The sequence below is a fragment of the Mirounga leonina genome, unplaced genomic scaffold (genome assembly GCF_011800145.1).
Source record: "Mirounga leonina isolate KUSES-001 unplaced genomic scaffold, KU_Mleo_1.0 Mir_53, whole genome shotgun sequence".
NCBI lineage: Eukaryota > Metazoa > Chordata > Mammalia > Carnivora > Phocidae > Mirounga > Mirounga leonina.
The window spans coordinates 103,945,215-103,957,296 of record NW_023270807.1 but is presented as its reverse complement, the minus strand read 5'-3'; the positions used below and the strand labels follow the sequence as shown (position 1 = coordinate 103,957,296).

The 12,082-nt window shown below is 35.4% G+C and overlaps 1 protein-coding gene across 8 annotated transcripts in view; it reads right to left on the bottom strand.

The window, feature by feature from the left end:
• SCAF8 (SR-related CTD associated factor 8) overlaps nucleotides 1-12,082 on the bottom strand; it is a 184,640-nt gene that overhangs the window by 133,693 nt on the left and 38,865 nt on the right. For all 8 annotated transcript variants that reach the window (XR_004676625.1, XM_034991076.1, XM_034991077.1 and 5 more), the window contains 3 exons: nucleotides 4,013-4,174; nucleotides 2,696-2,849; nucleotides 1,700-1,830 (listed from right to left, as the gene is read on the bottom strand). Coding sequence is in view for 7 of the 8 variants with exons in the window: in XM_034991076.1 (XP_034846967.1) it covers nucleotides 1,700-1,830; nucleotides 2,696-2,849; nucleotides 4,013-4,174 (447 nt within the window). In the remaining variant the exon portion in view is untranslated. The remainder of the gene's footprint in view (nucleotides 1-1,699; nucleotides 1,831-2,695; nucleotides 2,850-4,012; nucleotides 4,175-12,082) is intronic.

The following is a 12,082-nucleotide window of genomic DNA, read 5'->3' as shown; positions in this document are numbered from 1 at the left end:
GGGAGAGGAAGAAGGGGCAGAGGGGAAAAGAGAGAAAGGGGTTAATACCATATTTTCTCCTTTACACATTTTAACTACTCCTTTTGATATCTGTATGTTTCCAGACAGCACTGTTACTGTTTCAGTCAGGTTCAACCAGTGCAGCATCCTACTTTTCCTTCTACTCTTGACTTAATATTCTATCAATTACTATGTCTTCTTAACTCTCTTCACACTATTTCTTCTAGAAAAATCACTTCTCCTGCCACAAGTACTTATTTTAATAAGTATCTTTTAAAATGAAAACATTTGCTTTATGAATTATTTTCAAAATATCATTATCACAAGATAAAATTAGTAATCTGATAATTTTATCTAATATCCAATTCAGTTTCCCAATTGTTCCCCAAAGTGGAGAAACTGGATCTAATCTAAGACTATAACTGAATTGGGTTTTACATGTTTAAAACTCTAGAATGGTCCTTTTTTTGGGGGGGGGGGGGCAGAGATTGTCCTTTTAGAGAGTCTGCAACCCTACTATTTTCACATATTTATTACTTCCCTTCTTTTATCATTGTTACCAAAATGAAGATACTTCCTAGCTCTAGGCTTCTCGCCTCTCCCATCCACTAAAGTACTATTCAGATCAGTGACTTCAACATGAAAAAATTCCCCACTGTTTAGCATATGAACTCTTTTTCAGCCCACCATTCGTCTTTTGAAACCAGGTCCACACTTAGCTGTGTCATCATTAACTTACATGCACAGGCCATCTGACCCTCCAGACATCTCAACTCTGAAAGATCCTTGCATACCCAATACTGTTATGCCTCCATATACTATTCATTCATTCTACAAAAATGTACCAAACATCTGCTACAGCCTAAACACAGGAGACACAGCAGTGAACAAAACAGATGAAAAATATTCTCATCCTTGTAGAGCATACATTCTGGTGGAAAGAGAGAATAAATAAAATAATCAATTATATAATGTAATAGAAAGAAAGTAGGTGATAGGAAAAAGGAGCACAGGGGATGAAAGAATGCACTGTTTTAAATCACTTTTTGAAGGCCTTACTGAAGTGACATTTAAACAAAAACTCACAGGTGGCTAAAACCTCATGAATATTTGGAGAAAGAGTTTGGGGGGAGTAGGGGACTTATTGCACAGATCACAATTAATTTGTGTTTTAAAGGACAGGTAAGAAAAGGAGATGCGAAGAATGGGCTATCCTCAAACCCTACCATGAGTAGCTCCATTTCTAGTTTCACTTCAAATGGCACTTCCTCAAAAACACCTTCTCTGGGCGACCCTCTCTAATTCTGACCCCAAACCCAGTCACTCTAAAAATTTATCCTGTTTTAAGTCATGTATCACTATCTAAATAAAGTTTTATACTTTTTATTATTTGTCTCCCCTAACATAGAAAGACATCTTTCCTAACAGAGCAGACATCCCTAGTCTTGTTATTGGAGTAACAATAGCACTTAATAATGTTTCGCACAAACTATGTGCTAAGTCAGTATTTTGGTATAAAACAGTGCATAAAACGATGCCTTACTAAATGAAAAAGCAAGCAAGTTACAGAGTAGTATCTATAGTGTGATCTCATTTTTACAGAAATAACTCATACTCTTTAGGTGGTACATTATAAAATAATACATTAGGAGAATAATGAGTTCTAAATCATTGTTGATTTAACAAAAAAACTGCTCACCTGTTGGCCTTGAGGACTTTGTAAGATTTGAGCTACTGCTGCAAGTGTATCTGTGTTTGTTATCTGAGATACCCACGGATCCGGTAGACCTTGGACCACATTGGCTGGAGTAACAGGTGTCACAGGAGTTCCTTTTAAAAAAAAGACATCACACCCACCCAAATAAACACGTAAGTAAATAAATAAGACTTGGAAAGGTAGAGAGATATGCTTTGTCACTTTTATAAAATATGTACACTTAAATGTTTTTATTTTATTGTCTAATTACAGAATTAGGTAGACTGAAAAAAAAAAAATACCAAAAGGATCTGTCCATACTTGTCCTCATTAAGCTACTACTTTAAAGAAGCCTACACTACTTAGAAATCATTATAAATCTTATTACAGAAGAAAATTCAGTGACATGAGGAAATATTCTAAATATAATTGAAAAATTATAAAACAGTATGTTCAATATAAAACTATTTTTGTTTGAAAATGGATGTGTATATGTACAGACACAGACACACACAACAAAAACTAAATACATACCAAATGTAAATTCCTCAACTATGAAAAGAAATTTTAAGTCTTTTAAATATACTTTCTAGAACAAGATTCTGAGATTATTACTAAAGCATTCTTGGCTTCATTAGATAATTTTTTCAGGGTTCCTTATAAATATTAAGTTCCCCTACTATACTACAAGTTGATTTACATGCAAATTTATGGACAGCCTACACCAGGAAAAAACTTAAGTGACAAAACAATTTCCCAAAGTTCACTGTATTTATGCTTCCAGGGATTTAAAAAGTTCAGATTTTTAATTTTTAGAAAAGAATTACACACAAATACAAATTCTGAGTCTATTTTTCCTTCAAATTACATTTCATTTCAATTACTTAATGCTAGATAAGTTCTCTTGCACTGTTAAATTGTTACTTTACAAATGAATAATCACCTGGAAAAAAAAAAAGTAGAATATTTAGAAAACAAATCTCTATCAAGGTAACATACCTGGGGTGTTGCTCATAGCAGCAGTAGTACTGGCCAACACAGGTGTGACAACTGGGGGAGGAATCCCTGCTGCCATATCCAAAAGAGGCTGAATAATCTCACTCTTAAACACATTATTCTTCTGCCATAAATTTAATACTCTCACTATTTTACTCTGGAGGAAAAAAGAAAAATGACATTTTGATTTTCTGCTTTCAAAACTTAGCACAGTCATTTCAGAGACTATTCGAACAGTGGATGGGAAGGATGGATTAAAATACTTCTGTAGTACTTTCCGCCCCTGAAATCATGTTTCTATAATTTTGATTTGCTAATCTTAACACACTTAAAAAAAAGTTCATTTTGACAGATGTACAAGGTAAATTAAAGCTACATTTAGTAGAAGGCAGGAATGACAACTCAGTTTCAGCTTCTATGTGAAGTCTAATGAGATCGATGGTTACGGTTGCCTGGAGACTGTATTAACACTGTTGAGGTGATCAGGATTTATCTCAGCACCAAAGCTGTATTTACAGGTGATTTTGACTTCACCTTTTAAGCAAATAAACTTTAAGACAAAGTCTTTATCTAACATGACCTTTTAAAAATTTAATATTGCAACCAACCCTATCAGAAGAGTAATCTAAATTTCCAAATCAGTATCACAAAATATGTAAACTTCTAATACCTCTGAGCACATATAAAGAACCCCTTTTTACTCTCTCTCAGGGTCCAAAGCCTTCTTTTTATGTGGTACAAAATATTTATTCATTCAGATCTAGAAGACTTAGTAGTGTGGTTTCCAGTACTAATAAAACTTTATCAAAATAAAAGAATTTTAAAATGCGGTTATTTTCTATTAACTGCTTAGCAAATCCATTTTCATAGACACTAAATAGGTAAATATCAGTTCAGGTCAAATAATCAAAACATTAAATTAGTTGTGTGTGAGAATAAATAAGCTTTCAGTGTAATTCCAAAAGCTTATTATAGCCAGTTTCTTTAACACCAATTGCTTCAATAAGTTAAAAAATAGCCAAATCAACTACATCTCTCCACTTTTGTTTAAGATGCTAAGAATCTCAGAATGTGGAGAGTGTAATAACTAAATATTCAAATTCAGAATTACTAGGAGTAAAGGGTAACATAAAATCATAGTTAAGATAAACTAGAGTCTCATTAGACCAAAGGGTAATGTATCGACTTAAAAAAAAATTCCTCGTATCAGTAAGATCATATGATACTTGTCTTTCTCTGCTAAGACTGATGAATCACAGACCTGTACCCCTGAAACAAATAATACATTGTATGTTAATTAAAAAAAAAAAGGCAGCATACCTTGTCATCCCCAGGGCAACGATATAAATTCTGGAAAGTGCTAATGATGTTATTACTAAATCTGGGTGCAAACACATCCTTTTCTTGACCAAACTGATGTCGAGATTGTCGTACAATGGAGTCAATAACATAAAGTCCAGGTACCTTGTATTCTGGTTTACACTGATGGAAAAAAGAAGAGGAAGGGAAGGAATGAGAAGGTAGCATTCATGATAAATCCTCTACAAATACAAAAACAACGCTTATGTAGACGTAATGAATGTTCAGACATTGACTATTCCACACCATCTGTCTCTGGAATGGCATTTTAATCTACACTGGCTACTCCATTCACCCAGTTCAACTGCCAATCACATAAGTTCCAAAACAGTACTGCATAACTGGCTTGAATGGCAAAAGCCAAAAGGATAAATAAGGTACTGTTGTAACAAAAAAAATTTTTTGTTTAATGACTTTGAAAAGCCACATGGAAGGAAGCAGCAAATTCAGGAAAGAGCTCTAGAGAATGTATTGCCAACATACATTAGACTTCATCTGAAATCCATATAACAAAAGGGTTTCTGAACTAATGAAGGAACACTATATTTAACATTCTAAATACACGGAGCCCAAAGTTTCAAAAGTTTTCTCAAATACCACACCTATAAGAAAGATAAGACACAACCATTATGATTCCAGTAATCTATCCTATTTTTTAGCTACTCCACTGATAAAGGTTCTCAACCTTCTTATCCACCACCCAAATTGAGGAAAATGTCTCCTACTTTCTTGCCACAAGCTTTTCTTCTGGTTAGGTGAGCACAATGAAGAATCCTTTTAGTATCAAGGTAACTGCTCCTGGTTTGTCACCGTATCCAGAAGCATAAGAAAACCTGCTTTCCAAGCTTATATTAATTAACATGGAATTATGGCTACAAAAAGCAGCTTCAATTTTTGGGTGTAATTAGGTATCTCACCCAAAATAATTTCCTGGAAATCACATATGGCACATAAATTACATTCTTGAAAAATCCTTGGAAACCCAAGTACCAGTGAGAAAAGGATCCTCAATCCACCCCTAACACACACATACTTGTTTCTAATGGCATTTTCAGCTGAGACAATGAGTGATTTCATTCTGCAAAAATACAAGATGATGCTTCATCTATGATGCTTCATCTGTTCCATCAAATACTTTTTAAGAATCTTATCCTTAGATTCTTACTTAGTCAAGAAAATGAAGAGACCTTTATTATTAATTCACAAGTATCTATTGCAACATTCTGACTGTTAAGACATAAGAGGGCAATAACGTTGGTGTTTGGATTCTGAAGTTTTAAGTTTAACCTACGTAAAGGTTAAAAACATCTGCTCTGTTGAAAGTTATGGTTTTTGAAAAACTGAAATAGTTTTCCCTCATGTTCCCAAAACATTCAGCATATTCATCCTTCAGTTCATGTATCTGGCCAAGGCTATTTTCCTTTGACTACCATACATTCAAAGAAGTATCAACCTAGCTGAGCAAATAATCTCAATAAAGAAAACTTAAAATTTAATGAAAAGCAGGACATCCACTTTGTTAAAATTTATCTATTCCCTAATGCCACACAGATAAGTGATTAATAATTACTGATTAACTTGATTTACTGGCATCTTAATTTTGCTAAACACAAAAAAATCTGATATACATTATTTCATATAAATGATTATCTTGACAGTGAGACTGAACAGAATTTCTAAGTTGCTTGTAAGAGCTTTAAAAATTAATACTGAGAGGTGCTTGGGTGGCACAGTCGATTAAATGTCCAACTCTTTTTTTTTTTTAAGATTTTATTTATTTATTCATGAGAGACAGAGAGAGAGAGAGAGAAGCAGAGGGAGAAGCAGGCTTCCCGCTAAGCAGGGAGCCTGATGCGGGACTCGATCCCAGGACCCTGGGATCATGACCTGAGCCGAAGGCAGACGCTTAACCATCTGAGCCACCCAGGCGCCCTTAAATGTCCAACTCTTGATTTCAGCTCAGGCTGTGATCTCAGGGTCCTGAGATCGAGCCCGTGTCAGGTTCTGCACTCAGCAGGGAGTCTGCTTGAGACCTCTGCCCCTCCCCCCACTTGTGCTTTCTCTCTCTCAAATAAATCTTTTAAAAAATTAACACTGAATGGTTAAGTAATGAATGTACTAAATATAAAAAAAATACATCTTTTTTGCTGATTTATAACAGGTTACAGACTCACAACACAGAAGAATCATGAGTGCACAGGATAATAAATGGACCTTTGGGGCCTACTGTAAGATCCCAAAGCTTCAAACATATATTAGCAGTTTAGAGGTAAACTATAAGGCCTACGGAAAAAACATTTCTTCATCCACAGTATCTTTATATATACCATCAAGATGTTGTAGAACAGATTTTCCCTCACTTGTAGATTAGGCATTTTCGCCACAAAAATGGCAAAAAAAAAAAAAACCCCCAAAACCCCTTAAGTATGACTTAATGTTTTGTTTTGTTTTGTTTTGTTTTTAAAGATTTTATTTATTTATTTGACAAAGACAGAGACAGCGAGAGCAGGAACACAAGCAGGGGGAGTGGGAGAGGGAGAAGCAGGCTTCCCTTGGAGCAGGGAGCCCGATGCGGGACTTGATCCCAGGACCCTGGGACCATGACCTGAGCCGAAGGCAGACGCTTAACGACTGAGCCACCCAGGCGCCCATGACTTAATGTTTTAAAATAACTTAATAATAATTGGTAAACTTAGCTAAGTCACCAACTAGCAACCTGAGGAAACATTACAACCAAAAACCTGAAATGTTTTTTCAATTTCCTCTTCAAGTTCTATCAGTACTGAAAACACAAGAACTCCTAAGACTTTCCACTGGTATGAGGAATTTCTACTCTGTAACTAATAATGGTAATAAAGTCATGTCATATTAAGTTTTCAGTTATATCATCTTCAAACTACATTCTAGTAATTTCCAATTTCTTCTGCTGCAGAAATAGGAGAGAGAAAGGCATTAATATAGGGAGAATGCACCTTTAAACATATCACATGATTTTCGTTCTAATGTTATTCAAGCTGTTATGTGGATACCATTAGAAGTCACAGTTTTTTGGCAAAAAAACTCTCTAGGTGACTTGGACCACATACTTTGCAATATATAAACACACCTTATATAATTATTCTATTATTAGAATTTGTGCTACCACTTTCAGCTCTAAAAGTTAACATTAGGGACACCTGGGTGGCTCGGTTAGTTGGGTGTCCAACTCTTGATTTCAGCTCAGGTCATGATCTCAGGGTGGTGAGACAGGGCTCCAGGGGGCTCAGCGCTGGGCATGGAGCCTGCTTAAGATTCTCTTTCTCCCTCTCCTTCTGCCCCTCACCCTGCTCGCGCACTCTCGAGTGCTTGTTCTCTCTCTCACTCAAAAAATAAGAAAATAAAAGTTAACATTAAAGGAAGCAAAGCTGGAATGGTTTGTACTTGCAAAGCACTGAATGATACTGACAATAGCATTTAAGGAAGGGCTGTTCCCAGGACACTGTCATACCTGACCCTACAGGAGTTCTCAAAGCGAATACTGGAGAAAAATCCTCTCCTGCTTCTGGGAGGAGGTAGAGAAAAGGAACCATTTTGAGACAGCCAGCAGCATTCTGTTCTTAATAAGGTATGACCTCAGGAGAAACTATTTAAGCAGAGCCTCATCTGCTGGGGTTTAACCAGAGTCTCACTGACCGGGGGTAAGGAAAATACAGCCCTCCTGTCTGGCCTAAGGAGGATTAAGAAAACCTGAGACGCATGTGTTAAGTCCATGGTGCAGAGGCACATGCTCCATAGAAAACCTAACATCCTACTCACTGTTGACAAACTGAAAGTTTTCCCACCAAAACTAAGTATGGATGACAACAAGGAGTGGAGGCCCCCTCTCACCACTGCTTTTCAACATCATACTGGAAGTCCTAGCTAATGCAACAGAAAAGGAAATAAAAGGCATACAGACTGGGAAGGAAGGTTCAACAAGAAGTAAACCTACATAATACTCTTAACTGAGCCTACGAGATCTTCACTGCTAACTCTGAACCGATCTACATATTATTTAAGGAAGTAACACTTAACTATAGAACTTAAATGAGAGATACAAAATAAGTGGAAAGACTAAGTGGTATTTTCTTTTAAGATGGCAAACATACTACTTTTGTGTCGTTTTTGAGACGTCTCATGATTCAGGTTTTCCTAAAAGTATGGAACCTCAGAAATTCCATTTCCACAATACCTAAGCTGGAAGGGATAAGAGGGAATCAATCACTAAGTCCTTTCCTCTTTACACTTAGAGGGCCGTGGTCCCCCAAACAAGGAAGCAAGGGATGGACAGGGCTTTGATACTTCACTGACATAAAGTATCATTGAATAACTACAGGAGAAGGGAGATGACAAGGAACAGTTCCTGATGAAACAAATCTAAACAAATCCAAATTTAATATACAGCTTAGTAAAATATTTCAGATTAACCTTGATGTGATAATACTGAATTTGAAGAAAAATAATAATAGTTTATAACTAATAATAACCTAATTTTTTTTGGTTATCTTGATAAAAGGACATTTTGCTCTTCGACTACAGAAATTCATTCTATTTGATGAATCCTTAAGAGTCTAAAACACATTTTGACAAACAAGATTTAATGCTGGTTGAAAATTTAACTCCTTAAGTAAAGGTGATATGAGGGTAGTATCTTTTAAAAAGAATCTTAAACTAAGACTCATTAAATTAGAAGAATTTAAGTCTAACAGTATTAAGTGTGGGTAAAGATGGGAGCAATACAAACTCACACACTGAATCAGAGTGGGAGTATGAATTAGTACAACCATTATGAAATTAATTTGGCATTATCTAGCCAAGTTGAAGAAGTGCATATCCTACTACCTAGCAAATCCACTCCACAAAAATATAAACCACACCAGGATAAATATGAAAGTGTGTTCTCAGCAGTGTATTGTTCATAACTCCAAAACCTGGAAAACATACAAACATAATGTCTGTCAACAGAATAGATAAGCAGCAGTTATTCACATAATGGAATATATACAGCAATGAAAAGAAATACTGTTATATACAACAGGGATGAATCCTAAACATATAATACTGAGTAAAAATAACTGTACACTAAAGAATATATAATATAGGATTCCATTTATGCAAAACAGAAAAGCAGATTAAATTGCTTTAAGAATTCAGACTTAAAGAGTAATACTATAATGCCAAACAAGAACATGACTAACATAAAAGTCAGACTGTGTGTTACTTAGGGAGGGATATGATCAGGAAGAGGTACCTGGGGACTTCAGTTGAAGTTCCATGTCTTGCACTGAATGGTAGTTACACAGATAGCTTTAAAAACTTTAGCTATGCATATTAAGTTTTCTGCACTTTTCTGTATATGTGTACAAATATTTCATATAAAAAGAAACATTTATATAAACATCTTTGAGTTCTTAAATAAAACACAATAAGCAAAAGCTTCTCTTAATGACTAACAATGACTGGTAAGCTCAAGATATATTTAAGATGTAAATTTAAGGTGTATGGGATGAAGAGCTGATCTAAAATATCCCAGAGCAGAATTCAGTAAAAAGTACATAAGGAAAGTGAGAATCTGAAAATTTACTGTTTTCAAACTATCTGTGGCCAACTGCCCAAATCTTTGTGTACCCCACACCAGAGGCGAGAAGCCAAAGTAACCTTTCAACCAATTTTCCTGGCCTATGGGAAATCATCTTTTATTATTAATTTATCTTTTCATTTATTACTATCATTCATTCCTCTATAAATCTTTCATGCTAAACAAAGACTCACAAATAACACATTATCAAACTGCTGCCGTATTTCTCCTCTCCTTGCACTATTTGTCTATGATGGGTGAAGGAAAAGTATAGCCAAGGTAATTATGTGGTGTTCTGGGGCTAGAGGATACCCAAAATTACAAGTCAACATCATTAAATAATACTTCACATTTTTCTTAGATCTCTCAATTGACTATATATAATGTACATGACAAATGGACTTTTTCATAAACTTGTTGAAACACTATTTCTACTATAAACAGTACTCTAATTCAGTGGTTTTCAAATTGGGTTCCACAGAAACAAAGCATCTATGCAAGGGTGTCAGGGCTATGGGGCAGAAAACAAAATAGGTGGAGTGGGCTTCTGGTTCCCTACCATAACCATTACTGCAACATTTTTACTTGTGTTTTATCTGTATCCCCTTCCCCCCATATTAAAGTTCCAGTAAGAATAGGAAAGAAGAAAAAAAAAGGTTTCCTCTGGTATTAAAAAAATTATATACAATCTGGAACCTCATCAAAACCAAAAAAAAAATCTTTGTTCTGCAAGACCTTGGATCTTGTGTTAAGAGAACGAAAGGACAAACTACCAACTAAAAAGAACTTATATCTAGAATATTATTCAGAACTCTGAAAACCTGACAGTGAAAAAACTATCCAATTAGAAAATGGACAAAAACATGAAGAGATATTTCACTGAAAATGCCAAGTAAGCCTTTGAAAATATGTTCAACATGATCAGCCATTAGGTAAATGCAAATTAAACCACAATGAGACACCACTATACATTTATCAGAGTAGCTAAAATAAAAAATAGTGGTAACACCAAATGATAGCAAGAATGTGGAAACTGAATCAATCACACACCATTGGTGGAAATGTAAAATGGTACAGCCATTCTAGAAAAGAGTAGCAGTTTCTTATAAAACAAAACATGCACTTACTTTCCCAGAGAAATGAAAACTTATATTCACACAAAAATCCACAAATGTTCCTAGCAGCTTTATTAATAGCCCCCCCAAATGGAAATGATTCAGATGACCTTCAATGGGTGAACAGTTGGACAAACTGTGGTACATCCATACCATGGAATGTTACTCAAAAATGAAGGAGCCATTAGACACATGCACAATTTGCATGGATCTAAATAAAATGATACTGAGCAAAACAAGCCAATTTCAAAAGGCTACATTTACGTAACATTCCTGAAATGGCAAAATTAGAGAACAGACTAATGCCCCCCAGGAGTCAGGAATGGGGGGAGGAGGAGAGTAGGGGTATAAAAAGTATAAAAAAAAGAGTATAAAAAGGGGAAGGAACATGATGGCTCCCCGGGGTGATGGAACTATTCTGTATCTTGACTATGGTGGTGGTTTTATGAATCAATACATATGATTAAATTGCCTAGAACTAAATATACATACACACAAATGAGTGCATGTAAAACTGGTAAAATCTAAATTTGGTGGACTGTATGAACGTCCTGGTTGTAATACTTACGTTATCAAGACATTACCATTGGGGGAAACTGGGTGAAGAGTATATGGGATCTCTCTTTACTATAATCTAATGGAAATATCATTATTATCTATTGATTAAATGACCGATCTACAATTATCACAAAATAGCTTAAAATGTACACACACAACTCAATTTACCATTACACTAACCCACTGCCAAATTTCTGCTTTAAACAGGGTAGAGGTAAAGCATTTAAATTTCTGCCCAGACACTGACTGGCAATGTCATTCCTCTTTGGTGTTCTAAGTCAGACTTTAAAATCAAAAGTCTCATGCTCTACTGACTGAAACAGCCAGGTATCCTTCTAAGGCAGACTTTAAGATACAAAAGTAAGCTGTCTGGGCTGTGACCAACTGTACAAGTGACGGAAGAGTTGAACAGACTGTTTACCTCATTCACTATGACATAGAATTGTTGATGAACCTCTTAACTATGAAAGATAGCACTGCATATGTCTTTCAGGCTGTGGAGAAACTAGGTAAAACTTAGAAACTCAGTATAATGACTGAAGAATGTGGAGGGCTGGAAATAACTGAAGCTCTATAAAACCATGAAAAAGAAATTGTATACAAAGCTTCACTAAACCTGACTGAGAAGTACTTCTCTTAAGAGAAAGATCAAAATATTGTGCCAGAAATTACCTCTGAAGGTTATACATTCTAAATGGAGGATGGCATTCCTGGGACTTCTAACTTTTAGAGTGCAGGACATAAAGCTGTTTGTACTATGTT